Source organism: Arvicola amphibius, chromosome 15, assembly GCF_903992535.2.
Source record: "Arvicola amphibius chromosome 15, mArvAmp1.2, whole genome shotgun sequence".
Lineage (NCBI taxonomy): Eukaryota > Metazoa > Chordata > Mammalia > Rodentia > Cricetidae > Arvicola > Arvicola amphibius.
In genome coordinates, this window is record NC_052061.1 from 45,476,014 (window position 1) to 45,494,885 (window position 18,872).

The 18,872-nt window shown below is 44.6% G+C and overlaps 1 protein-coding gene across 3 annotated transcripts in view; it reads right to left on the minus strand.

Annotated features, from left to right (window-relative positions):
• The window catches only part of Mbtps1 (membrane bound transcription factor peptidase, site 1), a 52,129-nt gene extending 36,019 nt beyond the window's left edge, over positions 1 to 16,110 (minus strand). For 2 of the 3 annotated variants that reach the window (XM_038312399.2, XM_038312397.2), the window contains exons 1-4: positions 15,951 to 16,109; positions 4,587 to 5,074; positions 2,940 to 3,197; positions 183 to 386 (exon numbers count right to left, since the gene is read on the minus strand). In XM_038312399.2, the coding sequence (XP_038168327.1) occupies positions 183 to 386; positions 2,940 to 3,197; positions 4,587 to 4,749 (625 nt within the window). In that variant the 5' untranslated portion in view covers positions 4,750 to 5,074; positions 15,951 to 16,109. Of the gene's footprint in view, positions 1 to 182; positions 387 to 2,939; positions 3,198 to 4,586; positions 5,075 to 15,950 lie in introns of all 3 variants that reach the window. The other variant, XM_038312398.2, reaches the window with a different exon arrangement.
• Between the last annotated feature and the right edge of the window lie 2,762 nt (positions 16,111 to 18,872).

Here is an 18,872-nt window from a genome sequence, read left to right on the forward strand (position 1 = left end):
GGACAGGCCCCTGGCATAGGACAGAGCTCACAGGTAAGTTCACATATTCCTGAAAACAGCTGTTCTGCTCTTGTCAGCAAAAGAAAGGGATTCTCACTGTTTCTAAGTTTCATCGCTTAAGCAACCTAGCAGGTGGCCTCCCATAATGCTGACTGTCCAAGTCCCTGGTCTGCAGTACACACCTGTGTATCCCATCTGCCACAGCACATCTGCCTGCAATGTCTGTGCAACCTGTCGAGGAATGGCTCTCAGCAATCGTCGACTTGAATGTCTTCCTGTTGCATGCCAGAATCCAGAGCCCAGGGAGAGACTGGCCCTTTTCAGGGGTCGTGATGACTGCCACTTCTGGCTCCACCGGGTTTCATTACATGGCACAATGGGGTCAGCTAGTGGCAAGGAAGAGCATGATCAGAAACCAAGAGGACAAGCGCACAAACCATGCTCTAAGGCAAGGTCACCTTGAAATCATGTTTCAGAACTTTCCTCAAGGCAGTCACAACTATGGGAATGTTCAGTTGCCATATTACATCCAAATGACTCTTACATTTTATAATGAAGGGAAGGCAGAAAAAGACTTAGAGTAACTTTTACAGAAGCCCTGCTGGGGTCATGGTTTTACACATCTGTAACCCCAACACTAGCAAGGCTGAAACAGGAGGATTACACGTTTAAAGCTACCTAGGCTATACTGCAAAACCCCGTCTCAAATAAATAAATAAACTTTTTTTTTTTTTTAAATAAATTCAAGTCAGGGTTTCTCTGTGTAATAGTCCTAGCTGTCTTGGAACTCACAGAGATCCACCTGCCTCTGCCTCCTGAGTGCTGGGATTAAAGGCATGTGCCACCATCATCAGCCCATAAATAAACCTTTTGTAATACTAAAACACTAAAGATAAAAGTCATCCTCACCAGTGGCCTGCCCCGAAGAGGCCAGAAAAAAGGGAAATGACCCAAGAGCTGGCCACTGGAGGACCAGTGGATTTTACAGCACTGCGCGATGGACAGGAAAAGGCTGCCTTCCCTCACTGAACACACCTCTGATCAGACTTCAACAGGAACTTTAAGCTATGATCTAATTTTTTTTTTTACCTTTTCTAATTTCCCTTTTCAAAAACCAAAAGAACCAGGAGGCCTAGAGAAGGGTCTGAGGTAAGAGAATACTCTGAATCTATTTTGTGTACTTTTGCTAATATCTATCAAATTGTACACCTAAATGATGAATTTTAATACCTGAAAAATTCCTTCATTTAAAAAACAGGAATAGCCAGGCGGTGGTGGTACACGCCTTTAATCCCAGGACTTGGGAGACAGAGGCAGATGAATCTATGAGTTCGAGGCCAGCCTGGTCTATTAGAGTGAGTTCCAGGACAGGCTCCAAAGCTACACAGAGAGACCCTGTCTCAAAAAACCAAAATGAATTAATGAATGAAATAAAAATAAAATATTATTATAAGTGTTCATCTTATTTTTCAAAGTCTATGTTATAATGAAAAACAAATTATATTTTAAAATCTTAATTTCATTTATTAGTGTGGGAAAGCACAAACAACTCTGAGTCACCTCTCTCCTTCTACCTTTGCATGGGTTTCCGGGATTGAACACACTGTCACTTACATGGCAAGTACCCTTACCCACAGAGTCATCTTGCTAGCCCTCAAATCAGTTTTAAGAAGCAGCCTGCACTACTCCGACAGTACTGATCTAAAGCAAATGACTCTCATTGTTCTCAAGCCCTCCAGGCCACACCCATGAAAGTATGGAATGTGGAAAAAAGAGGAGGTCAACCCCAGGAAGCAAATGTCTAAAATGACAGTCCAATTTAATCTATCTGCACTGAATTTCCCAGGTAACTCTAGTCTTTAAGTCAATAGAAGGGACAATCCCAGAGACACTGAGTAAGAACATTTAGATGATGGGAACAGTCTGGCCAGCTTGACCTTAAACAGAACAAAGCACTCAAAGAAAATAAAATAGTGAGGGGCACAGACCATGTCATATGAATAACCACTGAGAGGACTTGGGACCATTAGCTTGGACAGAAGAAACTGACGAAAAGAACAGCAAGACATCCACAAAGAACAGATGATATCCTAGTTAGGGTTACTATTAATGAAATGACCATAATCACGGCAAATTGGGGAAGAAAGGGTTTATTTCAGCTTACACTTCAGGTAACAATCCATCACCAAGTGGAGTCAGGGTAGGAACTCAAAAAGGGTAGAAAGCTGGAAATAGGAGCTGATGCAGAAACCATGGAGGGGTGCTGCTTACTGGCTTACTACATGGCTTGACCTGTTTTCTTATAGAACTCAGGACTACCAGCCCAGAGATGGTACCACCCACAATAGGCTGGGCCCTCCCACATCAATCAGCAATTAAGAAAATGCTCTACAGTCTGACCTTATGGAGTGCTGTGGGACAAAGGTCTGTACCCTGTCACTTGTATTTTAAACAAATGCTGTATTTAAAAAAAAAAAAAAAAAAGAAAAAAAAAGGCCAAGACTTTTCCACTCCACACACAAAGAGCTGGTAGACTCATAGTTTAGAATATGAACACAGATAGAAATCAGCTTCCACAGAGATACAGGTCACCACCATGCTCCACTACAGACCTTCAGTATTCCTCCCAAGACAGTATGAAGCTGTTTTGTCAAGAAAATGATGTCCACTGAGCATGGCAGTGCATGCCTAAAATCACAGCACTTTGGAGGCGGAGGCATGAACACATGTCAGAAGTTCAAGGACAGCCTTAGCTTCATAGTGAATTTGAAGCCTGAGCTACAGGAAGCTGTCTTAGAAAACAAACCACAGAAATTGCCTGAGAAGACAACATTCTCCACTGCAGAACTGTGAAAAATGACACAGATGTCTCCAAATCACCCTTAGCAACTCTGTGGTGAAAGCCAAGCAGTGGCATGGCCTGTGCTCACCATACTTACATTCAGCAAACTTCAGGGAACGAAAGACTTTCCGCTGAGGGGTCACCCGCTTGATGTTTGGATGATCTTCAAGTGTGAGCAGCCCAGCCTTCTGTTTCTCTTTTATCTGAATCACCTCAAAATCACTAGGGTAGTCACTGGATGGGTTGTTCCGAGGTATAATTCTCCAGTTGTCTACTTCACTGCTTTTCAGAGCGCTTGAAATAAATGAGTTTCTAGCTTTGGCTGTGAAGTACCCGTTGAAAGCCACAATATATTCTGAAATCAATGGTCACAATAAAAGTAAGTACTTACATACATAGATGAGTATACCTAATCTGAATCTTCACTGGCAAAAGAACAATATACCTCAAAAACCACAGCAAAACAAGAGCAAGCAGAAAGATAAGTGTAAAATTCCATACACAGTCGGATGGTGGTGGCAAATACCTTTAATCCCAGCACCTGGGGGGCAGAAACAGACGGATCTCTCTGAGTTCAAGGCCAGCCTGGTCTACAGAGTCAGTTCTAGGACAGTCACCAGGGTTAGATAGAGAAACCCAGTCTTGAAAAACCAAAACAAACAAGTAACAACAACAAAAAAAAAAACCCATGAGGGCTGGAGAGATGGCTCAGTGGTTAAGAGCACTGCTTGCTTTTCCAAAGGTCCTGAGTTCAATTCCCAGCAACCACATGGTGGCTCACAACCACACAGTGGCTCACAACCATCTATAATAAGATCTGGTGCTCTCTTCTGGCTTGCAGACATACATGCAGACAGAATACTGTATACATAATTAATAAATAAATCTTTAAAAAAAAAACCAACCTGTAGGCAGTAGTATGCAGAGTTCTGGATAAAGCTGACATACATGAATCTTAAATCACACAAAATATACAGTTCAAACCCAGACACCTGAGTGTTTTTTTATTTTTTTATTTTATTTTTTTTTTTTTTTGGTTTTTCGAGACAGGGTTTCTCTGTAGCTTTGGAGCCTATCCTGGAACTAGCTCTTGTAGACCAGGCTGGTCTCGAACTCACAGAGATCCGCCTGCCTCTGCCTCCCGAGTGCTGGGATTAAAGGCGTGCGCCACCGCCGCCCGGCCTGAGTGTTTTTTTAAACGTTAAGTATGGGTCTGATGAGCTGGTTCAGTAGTTAAGATCTTGCAGAGGACCTGGCTTCAGTTTCTAGTACCTGAGTTAGGCTGCTCACAGCCACCTATAATTCTAGCTCCAGGGAATCCGATACCTCTAGCTCCCACAGGCACCTGTACACATGTGCATATATCACACATATATATAATCAAAATACATCTTAAGAAATACTAACTGGGAGGATGGAGGGTTGGAGAATTGGTTCAAGGGTTAAGAGTGCTTACTGCTCTTAGAGAACCCTGGGTTCAGTTCCCAGGACCCACACTACAGAAGGTGAAGACAAAGACAAAGATTCTTCTGCCTGGGGCTTGACTTCCAAAGTGATGTACCTGCATCAGCACCCTCCTGCTACAATGGCAGAATGGGAAAACACCTTAAGCAAATGTTAATACCTACATGGTGTGCACTCATTCCATTTGAAATTTACCACAGAAGTAGAACAGAAATTAATATCTATATTAAGTTTGAAAACAATAAGATGGGAGGGCCCAACAATGAAAACAGTTCATTACCATATTCCACCACAGTTGAGGAGAATTCCACCTTCAAAGTCAGGTGGGAACAGCTAAGGCATGGGGCCTTTTCAAAAGCTTTCTTCCCCAGCCTATCACCGAGATGCTTCTTCCCGCAGAGCAAAACCACCAGCAGAAGAAGCCAGATGTTGATGAGCTTCATGGTCCTAAGTGAATATGGTCATAAAATTGCATAAATTCAAATCGCACTAGGTTCTTCCTTGATCAGAAGTGAATTCCTCTTTTGGCTAAAAGCTGCAACCTTACTGATCAGCCACCCTATAGACTTGTCCAACATAAAGAAAACCTCAGTCCCATAGTCACCCACGGCTTGGCCCAAAAAGAGGCTTTCATTTCTTTCTCCGCTTCTTCTCCATCTTGGACAGAGGCTTCTCTCATTAGGATAGAGTCGACTAAGTCCTAAACTCCATTTGCGCCACAGGCCCAAATCTAGCAGGGATGCCCAAGCAACCACTCTGTGAGCCGATCTGAAACAAAACAGCACACAGAGACAGCATAAGTATCCCAACCAAGTCAGATATGAATGACAGTTACAGATGCAACTTAAATGGAAGGGTCAGTATTCCAGTTACAAAACAGACAAATGAGAACACAACAAAGACCCCACTCTTTTGTTCAGATTTACTTACACATACCTCACTGCTTTTCTGGAAACATTTTAAGACAGTTCTCCAAGAAGTAAAGAGGAAAGGGACTAAGAGCAAACCAGCTAACAAAAGGAGCACGGAGCAGGCTAGACTAGCTAGAAAGGAACAAGAAAAGCCATCCTTCGTGTCCCACCCTAAGCTTCTGCTTCAGACTCTGTTTTCCGACATGTGAAGCTCTCCATGGCATGTTACCAATCAGCAGCATCTACAATTTTTCAGTCAAAAGCACAATCTATAGGTCCTTAGTTTCTGCTGTAAATTGTAACTAAGTACAAACTATTTTCTAGACAAGTCATTTTAATAGGTTGAGACATTGCTTAAATGTAGTCATATTTTAAAACACTCTACCAATTTTATGGAAGGGGCAGAGTCTTCTGCAGCCATTAAATTTATTTTACCTGAAGCATCAAACTTAAACCAGTTTAATCTATTATAAAATCAGATTAGCTCTTTACTGAAAGTAGAATAGAGAACAGATTGTAAGGCAACTTATTGTTATACATATAAAACAATATAAATAACATATGTTGCTATATGTTGAGTATAAAATTTCCCGTGGACTTCTATCTCTCTCAAAACATCTAAAGTATAGGAGGAACAGCTGTTCTTTACAACAGTGGCAGTGAGGGCTGAGTTGCTACAAGGTGACCAGCAAATACAGCTCGCCATCGTATATGTGGGGAACAATCAAGCCAGAGGAGGGGGCTGAGAATAAGTTAGGCCCTTATTCTGTTACAAAAGCAAAACAACAACAACAAAACCAGACAGAGAATGAGCTACCATCAACCAAGATGAGTCAGTTAAACTCAGATTCTTCTGGCAGAAACTGGTACTTTAGAGTAAAGAAGAGGTTTTGGCTTCAGCAACTGCCAGTTTGTACTTCTGAAACAGGAAAGGACGGAACAGTACTGAGGGAAAAGGACCTAAACACATGTTTAAACTTTACCAGTAGGACCTTCACTGCTGCACTATCCAGTAATCTGCAAAACCAGCCACTCTAGAGCCCACACCAGAGACTGGGGCTGCTGGAATGTACTCACAGGAGAAATAACGATGTCTATCTCATCAGAAGAACAATGAGAATGGCAACCACAAGAGCAAAAAAGTAAAACAAAGACCAATAGGAAGACCAGAGGTCAGCTAAACCACCTTACACATTCTGCAGAAGTCAGAAGTCCTAGCACAGCCATCAGGGAACAGAGTCTCAGAAAATAGCCCTTAAAGATCACTGGTCAAAGAATATACAGCCAGTCACTGAAGTAATGTAATAGTTCTAATGCTGCAGTAAGTGTGCACTTTACAAAAGATACTGGAGAACTGTTCAGTGATTAGAACTGACTGCTCTTCCAGAGGATACAGGTTTGATTCCAACACCCACATGGCAATTTACAACCATCTGTCATTCCAGCTACAAGGATACAAGGCCCTCTCTGGCCTCCCTGGGCACTGCATATATATGGTGCACAGACACACATGAAGGCATGAAGGCAAAGCACCATAAAATTTTAAAAATGAAAAAAAAAGAGAGTAACAAAAATAATCTCTTAAACCCTTCTGCCTTAAGAGAAAGAATCTGAAAGTTAGTGTAGAAATATATAATGTGAATGTTAGTGAGCAATACTTGTGAGAGCATCGTAGGCCTTACTGCAGTAAATCACTTTTAACGCTGTCCTTGAAAACTCTCCCACAGTGAGACAATCAATTTCTATTATGATGTATTCTGTGCAGAAGAGATAGTTGATGTTTACAAATGTTTGTGTTTTGGGGCTGGAGAGATGGCTCAGCGGTTAAGAGCACTGACTGCTCTTCCAGAGGTCCTGAGTTCAATTCCCAGCAACCACATGGTGGCTCGAAACCACCTATAATGAGATCTGGTGCCCTCTTCTGGCCTACAGGCAGGATACTGTATAAATAAATAAATAAATCTTAAAAAAAAACCAAATGTTTGTGTTTTAAAAAATAAAGCTTTCTTGGTGAGCAGAGAAGCAATGCAGCCAGATACTAGAGAGATCTTTAACCTCTAACAAATCCTTAGACTGACTGGTCAGACCGCACTGAGCCCGTGTCCTCCTGCCTTATATTCCTCTCTCTGCCCAGCCATATCACACCTGTCTCCACCTCCCTAGTGCTGGGATTAAAGGTGTGTGATCCCAAGTGCTGGGATCACCATTGTGTGAGCTCTGTTTCTCTTTTAGGGTCAATCTAGTGTAGCCCAGGGTGGCCTTGAACTCACAGAAATCTGTCTGCCTCGGTCTCCTGTGTGCTAGGATTAAAGGTGTGTGCCACCAGTGCCTGGCCTCCAGTGGCTTAGCTCTGCACTCTGATCTTAGTTCTGGGAAATGGGACAGACACAGACACACACACACACCCAACATCAAAGGGCACTCTGTCTTTATTATTCACTATGCCATACCATTTTATAGGGCTTACCCAGTAAAGTACTGCCAAAAAGGTGCTCCCCCAGGAGACGGAGGGAGGGAGGGAGGAGAGAAGGGCAGGGAGGAGAGGGAGAGGGAAAAGGAGAGAGACAGAGAAAGCTAGGGACACAGTGCTGAATGTGTGAGGAAGCAAAGGAAGCCAACCAAAAACCAACCACCAGGCCAAAGGTAGGAAAGGAAGGTGTCAGAGAAGAGGTCACCCAAGCTGAGATAGAGTCCCTTTAGGAGTGACAAGAGGACGCTTTTATTTCCTTGTACAGAAGCGGAGCTGGGGAGAGAACACACAAGGCACCACAGAGGGAGAAGTGGTGCATCTGCGGACAAGGAGAACACAGAATATGCACAAGGACCAATAGGGCATCCTGTCTAAGGAGGAAGGGGGTTGAAGGAGGACATTCCAGAATGCAGGCATCTGTAGCCAAGGGGAGTGAGCATACATAGCCAGAGAACAAGGCTGCTGAGCAACTGCTCAGAGCTCTGCACTGTACAGGCAGGAGGATCAGAGTACTAGACAAACCAGGGCAGAAACCTCTGACCTCATAGAGCTTATCTTCCAGTGTGGGGATGCAGATGAGAAATAAGTAAATACAGCTTAGCTGATAGCAAAGCAGAGAAAAGAAGGAACAGGGCAGCTAAGAGGGATGCACCATCAACCTGAGCGCCACAGAGACCCCAGAGAAAGTATTTTTAAGTGGAACCTCAAGGAAGTAGTTTGGGGTGAGAAGAAAAGCAAAGGGGTCAGTACGGCTGAGCAGAATCCAGAAAGGGAAAGGAGGGACACGAAAGAACTGGGGACCGAAACTGGAGACAGAGTAGAGACAATCCTGAACATCAGAAAGGACCTCAGCTTCTATTTTGAAAGGGAAAGGAAGACACAGCTGACCACTCAGCCTTCTAGGAGAAATGAATACAGGGGACAGGGGATCCAGTGTAAGATCATGGGTATAAACAACCCAGGGAGAGAAGATGCTGACTTAGACCTTAAGGCAGAGCCAACAAATTCTCCTGATGACCAGATGTGGAATAATGCAGGTAAGGAATCAAAGTTACAAGGATAACTTTTGCCTCTGAAATGAAGACTAAATGGAAGCTGGCTCAGGGGAACACCCACATGAGAAATAAGTTGTGAGCACCTCTGCTTAGGATACTCAACAACACTAGGAAGCAAGCAGAGGTTGGCTGAATCCTGGGCCACAAACACCTCTTCTCTGGGGAAGACAACAGGAAACAGGAGAGACCGAAAGAAAGCCAAAATCAGACTTCCATAAGGAAAGTCTGGCCACTGGATAAGCCTACTGACTTAGTTTTTAGAGGGAGAGGAGACAGCTCAGCAGATAAGGGCACTTGCTGTCAGGCCTGTCTATCTGAGTTCTATCCCTGGAACCTACATGATAGAAGGCATGAACCAGCTCCCACATATGTCCTCTCTGATCTCTACACTAGTACCCATCCATACATACAAATTAAATATGTTTTTAAAATGTTACCAATCCCTTCCAGAAAAAAGGTCATACTAAATGAACGAGTTGCCCTGGTCTGACTGCACTCCACCAACCCCATCTACTCCAGGAACTTGCTCTCCACACACCCCAGTGCTAGAAGGAAGTAAGGAAAGAAGGAAGCCGCTTCCAGGTACAAAAGTCTCCTGAGATAAATGAGCAAGTTGAAAATCACAGAAAATGAAAACAGGTCTGCTGTGTAGACACAGGTAACCTACTTATTGCTCTCAAAGGTGAAAAGTCCAGGCTCTTAGAAGACATTACTGTGACTGGCATTGAGGTAGAAAATTACAGAGCCTAAGGTTTCTACACGTTCCCAATCCTGGAAGAAGGCACAAATCATTTTCCTTTATGGCTTTTAATTCACAACTCAACTGTTAGAAGACAGTACATGGGGCCTGGACACAGGAAGCCAATCATTTACCACTAACCCCTTTGCTCTTGGGCCTGTGTCCAGAGAGATCCTAACCCACAGACATGTCCAGTGGGGCTTTTAAAGAAGAGACTGCACTTTGAGAGCTGTAACACACCTATTCATCTGTATCAACCAACCTATGGTGTCCAAGCCATGACCCCAAGTAGTAAACAGGAGCCACAAGACATGCTCACTAGCTAACAGCAAGCAGACATTAGACAGGTGTGCATACATAGGTTCACACACAGGGAGAAAGAAAGCAACTAACTTGTCCTTTACTTTCTGAGTTAGTATGTTGAGGACAAGGAAGCCACAGAAACCCAGTTAGAGCTGGAGTCAAGCAAGCAAGAAAAGTGTGTGAAGAGAAGGCCACCAAAAACTAAAATGAATGAGCCATTCAGTATGAGCTGAAACTGAAAGGCTGGTGTGAGCTCAAGGTTTTCAGATATACTCAGAGATGGAGAAATAAACATGGGCACATCTGAATACACACCCCATCTACCAAGAGGACACAGCAGCAGTGCCATGTGTTGTACCCCCAAGAAGGAAGCCCACCACCTTGTGCCCAGATGGCTGAGTCCCACTCTCCAGGGAAAGAAGTTGGGATCCTTGACGAGACAGCTCAAGGGTGGGTGGGAGTAGATGAGATGACTGTGGAACCCCTTGTGCCAGACAGTGAAGCAGTGCTCACTCAGAGAATGGAAATATGTTGCCAGACGCCAGGGTGGAGGGACTCTCCCTAGCAAAATCTGGGACAATCTGAGTTTCACAATATATGAGTAACAGAACATAACTCCTTGAAAATTCAAAATGGGAAAACAATCTCCAATGCGAATAGAGTGGAAGCTTAAGGAAAACACTGCTATTTACATAGTTTCAAATGCCACCCACTAAAATACATATTTACAAAGAGGAAGAGTGACTTCACCACATTATCCAAGCCAACCAGCCAGGGACAAAGGGGCACAATCCACCTCCTCCCCCAGCAGTGGCACTGAGAAGAGTCCTGCCTATTTCTGAGGTTCCCCCCAAAGTTTTTGCAGCAATCAAATCATGAGGAGGCATCAAATGAATCCCAAGGGCCATTTCATGCAGCAACTTAACACTCATGGGTTGTTGTGCAGTGTCACCCAGAGCAGGGCGATAGCTAACACTGACTAACATGAAATGCAGAGTGCAGCTGACCATGGGGATATACTGAGGGTCCAGCCCAAAACAAACAACAAAAACAAAAAAAAACAAGTAACTTTCTTTCTGGAAAAAAAAAAGCTGAAGCACCTAAAATACAACTCATACTTAATAATTCAACAAATTCAGCAAATATTTTCATGTAATTAATGATTTTTTTAATCTCCAAACCATCTGTCAATATGCACTAAACCCTTAATACTGACATAGAAAGATTCCTGACCAGGAATAAAAACTTAACACTCAATGAGCATTTCTTGGTGGCAGTTGAGATTCAAATTCATTGCCTTATAACAACTCACATAACCCTCATAACATCCTGTTATTATCCCCACTTTGGGGTGAGAAAATTGATTCCTAAAGGAGGGATGCCCTTGCTGTTCCTATATCCTGTTGTTGAGTGGGAAAGGTGCCTGGGCACCCCAGGGTCTGGTTCACATTTTTCAGAGAAAAGAGTCTACTGTTTTAAAAATGCTCCCTAGGAATTCAGTCCAACATGCATGAGCCTGAAGCCCACTATTTACATCCAACGATATATGGTGCAAGATTGTAATGAGGAAAAATTAGAGACTATCTAAGCATACAATAATAGGGGACAGGGGAATGATTACAGTTTGCTTCAACTATAGAATACCCTGCAGCATTTTTTTCAAACTGTGCCTTGAGCCAGGCTGAATCACTGTCCCCCACAGATGTCCACATCCTAGCCAATGTGACTTTAAACAAAGACTCAGCAGGTGTGACCACCCTCTAGGAAAGGCACCCTCCATCCTCAGGTCACTGTGAGCTCTCTCTGTCCAGCCAGGTGTGTGCTTCAGAGCTGGGGAGACACACTCCAGAGTTTAGTTTTCTTGTAATTATAGGTAGCTTCTATGAACAGAAGGAACTAGATTCTTTCCTGAGCCTCCAGAAAGAACCAGCTGTCAATACCTTGACTTACACGGGAAATCATGTCAGTCTGTGCTAGTGCTATGAAAAAGAGAATGTCCTAATGAAGTATTAAAGAAACCAGTTCATATACAGAATGGACTAAACTGCCCTCACCCCCACTCCATTTTTGGAGACAGATTCTCTCTACATAGCCCTGGCTGTTCTGGAACTCACTATGTAGATCAGGCTGACCTCAAACTCAGAGATCCAACTGCCTCTACCTCCTAAGTGCCAGCAAACCGACTTTTAAAATGTCTCCATGGAGTTGGAGAGATAGTTCAGCGATTAAGAGTCCTTGCTATTCTTGCGGAGGACATAGGTTTGATTCCCAGCACCCACATAATGGTTCACAGTCATCTTTAACTCCATCTCTATCATTCTCATCTCACCTCTGTGGACACCAAGCAAGCACATACATACATTTAGGCAAGATAAAAATAGAAGTTAATCTAAAAAGTTTTTTATGCATCTATGTACACAGGGAAAAAAAATCAAAGGGTAACTAACAAAATGATAGCAATACTCCTACCTCTAGAAGGATGACTTATCCTTTTCCACTTTATTACATTTTCTTTACAGTGTAGAAATAGCTTTTATTATTTTTATAACTATATAAATCATACTGTTTATTATTTTTAATAAATCATTTTGAATAAATTTTAAAGAAAGAAATCATATTTTCTGATAAGATAGCACAAAAATTCAACTGTTTGCTAAGCATGATTTCTGCGAGTTTGAGACCAGTCTGGTCTACTCGGTTCTAGGACAGTCAGCACTACATAATGAAACCCTGTTTCAAAATAAAAACAAAAAGCCACATAAAGAAACCCTGTCTCAAAAAAATAAAAACATAAAAACAAAACAACAAAAATCAACCATGTCAGACTTAATTATTTTGAAATACAGAGTGATCTTAAACTAATTCTCTCCAAAAGGCTGTTCCCACAATCTGTCTACAGTAGCCTTCCCAGCTAAGGGAGGTCACTGCTCCTTCCAGAATTTCACAGGCATACTAACTTGTAGGGTCTCTTGAGGCTGCCCCTGAACCCAACAAGTGTTGATCAGACTTAATTCCCAGGTATCCTTGTAGAAGACCTGGTTATCTTCTACAAAAAGCACACCCTAAAGATAGGCCTTCCACCAACGGTTTAGCATGAGCACGACTACACCGCTCATAGATGAACCCAAGATGAGTCCGACATCAAATACTGAATGGAAAAGACCAGCACATCAAGAACAGAGAGGCAGGGTGCATGTGTAAGAGGGAGAAGGAGAGCAAGCTACAAGAGGCAGCTAATGTCCCCTTTCAGCTCTGAAATTCTACTTACAATGTAAAAAGTAAGAGAACATCACCAATATTATACTTATGGGTATAATTTAAATATATCTGAAGTTATTTGCTTGAATATAACTTTAAAATCTAATTCAGATGAGAGGAAATGACCCTTATCAGTCATCTAATTATGTCACTATGCCCTCCCTCTTAATAAACTAGTTTACTGAAATAACTCCAGTGAAGGCTGTTTAAACCATGAAAGGGTACTATTCAATTTAATTAAAAGTTGGCTGGAAAACGATTTCTTTTGTAACTTAATTGCATACTTGGCTGTATTCCCACTGTTTAACGGGCTAACAATTAAGCAGTGTCAGAAGATACTCTTAAAATAAAGGTGCATATGGAGGTCTCAAGGAACCATCAGTCAGCACTGTGAGAACAGAGAAGACAAAGCATTTTCTGCTCTTGGCTCCCAGCAGTCTCTCCTAGTCCCCAGACATTTAACAGGTACCAGCCAACCACAGATTGTGCCACCAAACTTCCAACTCTCCTCATTTTATCTGAAATGCATTTCCTTAAAAAAACCACTGTCAAAATTAATAGAGCCTGAGTCTGGAGAGACGACTCAATGGTAAAGAGCACTTGTTGCTCTTCCAGAGGAAGGGGTTCTATTCCCAATATCCTTATGCTCACAACTGTCTATGCCAGTTCCAAGGGATTCGGTGCCCTCTTCTGGTCTCCTCAGGCAAGTGCTGCACACACAGCACACATACATACATACAGGCAAAACTCTCACATACATAAAATAAGTAAATAACAATAAAAATGATTAATAGGGCTGGTCAGACAGCCCCATGGGTAAAGGCACTTACTATGCTAGCCTGATGACCTGAGTTTGATCCCTGGAATCCCCATAAATTTAGGTGAGAAAAGAGAACCAACTCCACACTTGTCCTCTGACCTCCACAAATGCGCTGTGGCACGTGTGCACCTATACATATCATACATACATGGGTTTGTGAATTAAAACAGACTGCGCCACTAGGAAAGAAAAAGCAACTCATTTCTCAGTTTTTTAACCTGCCTCAGTCTGTCTTAAACTCTGTCACCTCCCAAAATCTGAACTCCTTAGCATTTCAGATCACTGGTTCTGAACCCATCTAAACCACCTCAGAAAGGATACAGTAATTAGCAATCAAGAGTTCCTAATAGGGGTCTGGAGAGATGGCTCAGAAGTTAAGAGCACTGGCTGCTCTTTCAGAGGCCCCAGGTTCAATTCCCAGCATTCACATGGCATCTCGAAACTGTCTTTAACTCCAGTTCCAGGGAAGCCAACACCTCAAACAGACAGACATGCATGCAGGCAGGCAAAACACCAGTGCACATAAAATAAAAATAAATAAATAAATAAATCATAAAAAAAGAGTTGCTAATGATGTACAACTTCCTCCTCAAAAGAAACCACTAAAACCACTCCTTGGAGGAGCTGGGGGGAAATGGTCCAGGAGGCATGAGGACTTGAATTCAGATTCCCAAAATTCACACAAAAAGCTGAGCACGCCAATGCACACCCACAATCCCAGGACGGGGAGGCAGAGACAGAACCATCTCTGGGGTGCACTGACCAGTTCAGAGTCCCTGTCTCAAAAAACTAAGGAGGTGCACGAACAAAGAGACTCCTATAGAGCTCTGGCCTCCATATACAAGTCTGCACACACACACAGACTTCCCCTTCGGGGAAGGGCGGTCTACCGTCAGACTAGAATCAAAGAATATAAGGACATGATGGCAACAAGAAAAAAGAAACTGACTAGAAAACACCCTCCGTCATTCCTAGGTGACGGGGTTGGTGGGGGGAAGCTGCCAACGCTACATCACCTTTTTGAATAGTAACAGCCAGCTGTTGCTTATGCAGGATGTCTGAGGACTGTGGGGTCCTAATGGGTACGAATGCAGCTCAGGTAGCCACGTCCCAGAAAAAAACAGCTCTGGGGCCAAATGTGTCACATACTAGAGGATAAAATTTCCTAGGCAAAGAGTGTTCCACATAAATGGGGTGGGAGGGATGTGGGCTGTTATACAATGGAATATCATTTATCCATAAAGAGGATGAAATCTGATTCATGCTACAACCGTTAAAAAAAAAAAAAAAAAAAAAGGTACTGATTCACAGGACAAGATGAATTTTGGAAATAGGGCACCAAGAAACCAGGCACAAAAGGCTACGTGTGACTCCTGACTATTCCCATAAGGCAAATCTAAGGAGACAGTATATTGGTGATCCGCAGACTGAACATGGATACTGACGACAACAGGGTACCCGGGGTCTAGGGAGTGGTTCTCCAACTGGCTTGTGGTGCTGACTGCAAAGTCACTGAGCAGTAACACTTAAGTGACCCTGTGATAACTAACGGTAAGGGAGGTGTGGAGGGGCACGTTTTTAATTCCAACACCAAAGGCGGAGGAAGGAGGATCAGGAGCTCAAAGCCAGCTTGAGCTATAATTAGACTTTGTCTCAAATACTATGTTTTTTCCCCTGTGTAAAAAGTAGTCTTGCAGATTTTAATGGAAGGAACTGCTTTTCTCTCCGTCCGGCTTCTCTTTCGCTACCTAATCTAGAGGCTGGCACCCAGGACCAAACCTTCAAGTGTTCCTCCTGTCACCTCGAAGCGCCACTCGGGAAAAAAGAAAAAAAAATCTAAATGGAAATATGAGTCTTAACGTGCACGGACCTGCAGGCCCTGCTCCCTAGGGCTCGCAACCGCAGGGCCCTGCAGAGGAGGGCGGCGCGTGCGCACCGCAGCGCGCAGGCGCAAGCCAGGCCGCCGCTCCGCCTGCTCCGGGCGAATTTCTGGCGAAACCACAAGCGGTGGCCGGCGGCCCCCACGAGGGGGAACGAGCGGCCGGGCCTAGGGCGCGGCCAACTCTCGCCCGCGGCCGGCTGACGTACCTGCGTTCGCCTCAGGCTCGAGGTCGGCGGGCCGGGGGGAACGGCGCCTCCGCCGCCAACACGCCTTGACTCTCCATTCGGGGGATGTTTACTCGCAAGTCTCGCGAGACCACGCCGCTGAGGTGGGACAGAAGCGGCGGCGGCCTGGCGTGTCCCGCGCGCCCGCGACCTGCGTGCGCGCTCCCGACGTCCGGGTACCAGAGGTGAGGAGGTCCAGAGATCTCGCGACATTTGCGGCCCTGGGGTGGGGCGGGGCCGGATCGGGCTCTAGCGCTGGGGGAGACTCCGGGTCTTATGGTGGGAGGCGGCTCGGCTTGCTGGCCTGCAAAGTGGGAAAAGGGACACGCCGTTGTGTACTCAAGTGGAACGACTCCTTATCCAGTTTTGGCGCACTCCTGAACTACGTCCATAGCCCTGTTGGACCAATCACCGAGGAGGAGGAGGAGTCGCCCCAAGAGACCAGCTCTCATATCACAGCTGATATAAAAGCATGAGGATTTTATTAATTCTGTCATGACAGGGTCTCCCAGCATTTGGGAGGCTAGAAAGACGCTGAATGGCTGGTACAGGCTATTTTTAAAGGGAAAAACCACAGAAGGAAGGGGTGTGTGGGATTGTTCTTTAACTATTATGATTGGCTTATTCAAAAGGGCTATTACCAATAATTGGTTGGAGAGTGGTTGCCAGATCAGATGAGGTAAGGAAAAACATCTGAGGGTCACTTTGCCCCTTTCCCAGGGCCTAAGTCAAAACATCAATCACTGAGTCAATACCTAAGGGTTATCTTGCCCCTATTCTATAACTGAGTTCTATCTGGAGAACATTCACAAGGACTCAGGGAGATGATGGAAAGTTCCCAACATTTCAGTAAGTGTATGGGCAATTGTTCGGTCCTTGGTTCCCAGGGGGAGCATTACTGCTGAGACTGAGAGTTGTCAGAAATGGCTTCAGAATTGTCTTAAAGTTCTACAGCCCCAGCTTCGTGGCCAGGATCCAGGTATTCTGCTAAATTACCCATCATAACCCCAGCGCCTGAAGGCCTCCAATGGCCTGGGTCTGTGCACCCACCTAGACTAACCACCATTGCTGTTGCGATGAACCAAATCTATGTGTTCTAAACTAGCCCGTGGATCCAGCAGCCGAGATAGCCTCTGATGGCTCAGTTTGTAACTACTGCCGGGGCTGTCTGCACCTTGGAAAACAGGAAGGGTTTTTATAAGACCAAATATTTACCGTTTTGAACAAAGCGGCCAGTGTGAAAGTCTGCCTGGCAAAATGTAGCAGGATAGACCTAGTCTCGGTCTTAATTTAGTACTGAGTTGGACCACAGTTGGCCCTGGCACAACCTAAGTGTGGACAGCCAGCATGCTTGGGTGATGTGACTGAACCAGATAAAAAGGGATGGAGGCCACAAGCCAACCTAGAGTCCCAGGCTCACAACATCAGGAGATGGGCCTTGACTGCCAAGCCTGGTGTAGAAATTGGGTTGTTCATTGGAACCAGCAGCTGAGCAATCTTCCTGAAAGAGGATCTGGAACAGGGTGCAGAGGAGACCCCATGCAGAATTCCTTGTGCCTTGTTCCTCAGGTGCTCCATCAGAAAGTTCAGTTTGGAAGCGAGAGAGATTACTCAGCCATTAAGAATTCACATAAACCAGGCATGATGGCGCACACCTTTAATTCCAGCACTCAGGAGGCAGAGGCAGGTGGATCTCTGGGTTTCAGGCCAGCCTGGTCTACAGAGTGAGTTCCAGGACAGCCAGAGCTCTGTCTCAAAATACTGTGTGTTGGGGGGAGGGGTGCATGTAAAACGGCGCACTATTGTAGAGGACCCAAGTTTAGATCCTGCAGCCATATTAGGCAGCTCACAACCTACCTGAAACTCCAGCTTCATGGGATCTGATGTTTTGGGCCTTTGTGGGCACCTGTACTCCCATGCACATGTGCACATAGACATACACATTTTTTAAAGGGCCATCTTGAGGCAGACGTGTGGTCTGCAGATGTAGCCCCACACCTTGGAAGAAGCATACTGCATTTGTTCCCAGGCTCCAGCATATCCCATGGATGGCCCATCCTGCAGGAGATGCTATGTAGAGACCCTACTGCCTGCCCACTCGCAAGAACTTCAGTCTTGCTCTCCTGCAGTACTCCCTACTACGTCACCACTCTCCCAAGGGGGTCAAGTCACTCCACTGCCTGGATCCCAGGAGCTAGAAGCCTCTTGCTGATGCAGGAGAAACTAGGAACAGTACGTTGATGGTATAAAGGATCTGTTAAGCCTGCTTAGGAAAGATTGAGTTACACACAGCAGACTGAGAGCGTGCTCACCAGACTGTAGGAAAGCAAGGCTTGTTAGTTTAGGGTTGCTGAGTGCTTGTTAAGATTTGTTCACTAAGAATGCCACCTGTTAGAGCCATAACGAAAGGAAACAGCCGGGCTCACAGCTAGCCCTCAGGAACACTTCTGTATCAAAGAACATGCCTCTGTTGGACCGTCCAAAGGGAACAGCACTGGGTCACAGCACCACTGAACTGGCTCTCATTATTGTCCTCTTATGCAGAAGAGCAATTTTCTGCTGAGCAGGCAGGATGCCCTAGTTAACAGCCGAGCAGCTGTCTCAGGATAACTGACAATGGCTGTATTGTAAATCTCATTCATCTGAACAGCCAAACTTTGGGACTGAACTGTAACTGGGGGCCCTGAAACTACTGAAACCAATGGGGATTTCTGTCCAGGGCTGGTTCCCTTTTGGGCAGTAGTCAGAACCGGTCCCATGCTATTACTAGTTACCTTTATTAGTCTCTAATTGCTGGAGTGACTTCTCACTGGGAAGGTGTGTTGGGTCCATAATACACTGTGTTCATGTATGGCCGGTGTTATAATCTAGAGAGAATTCAAGTATGCAGAGGACCTGTGCAGT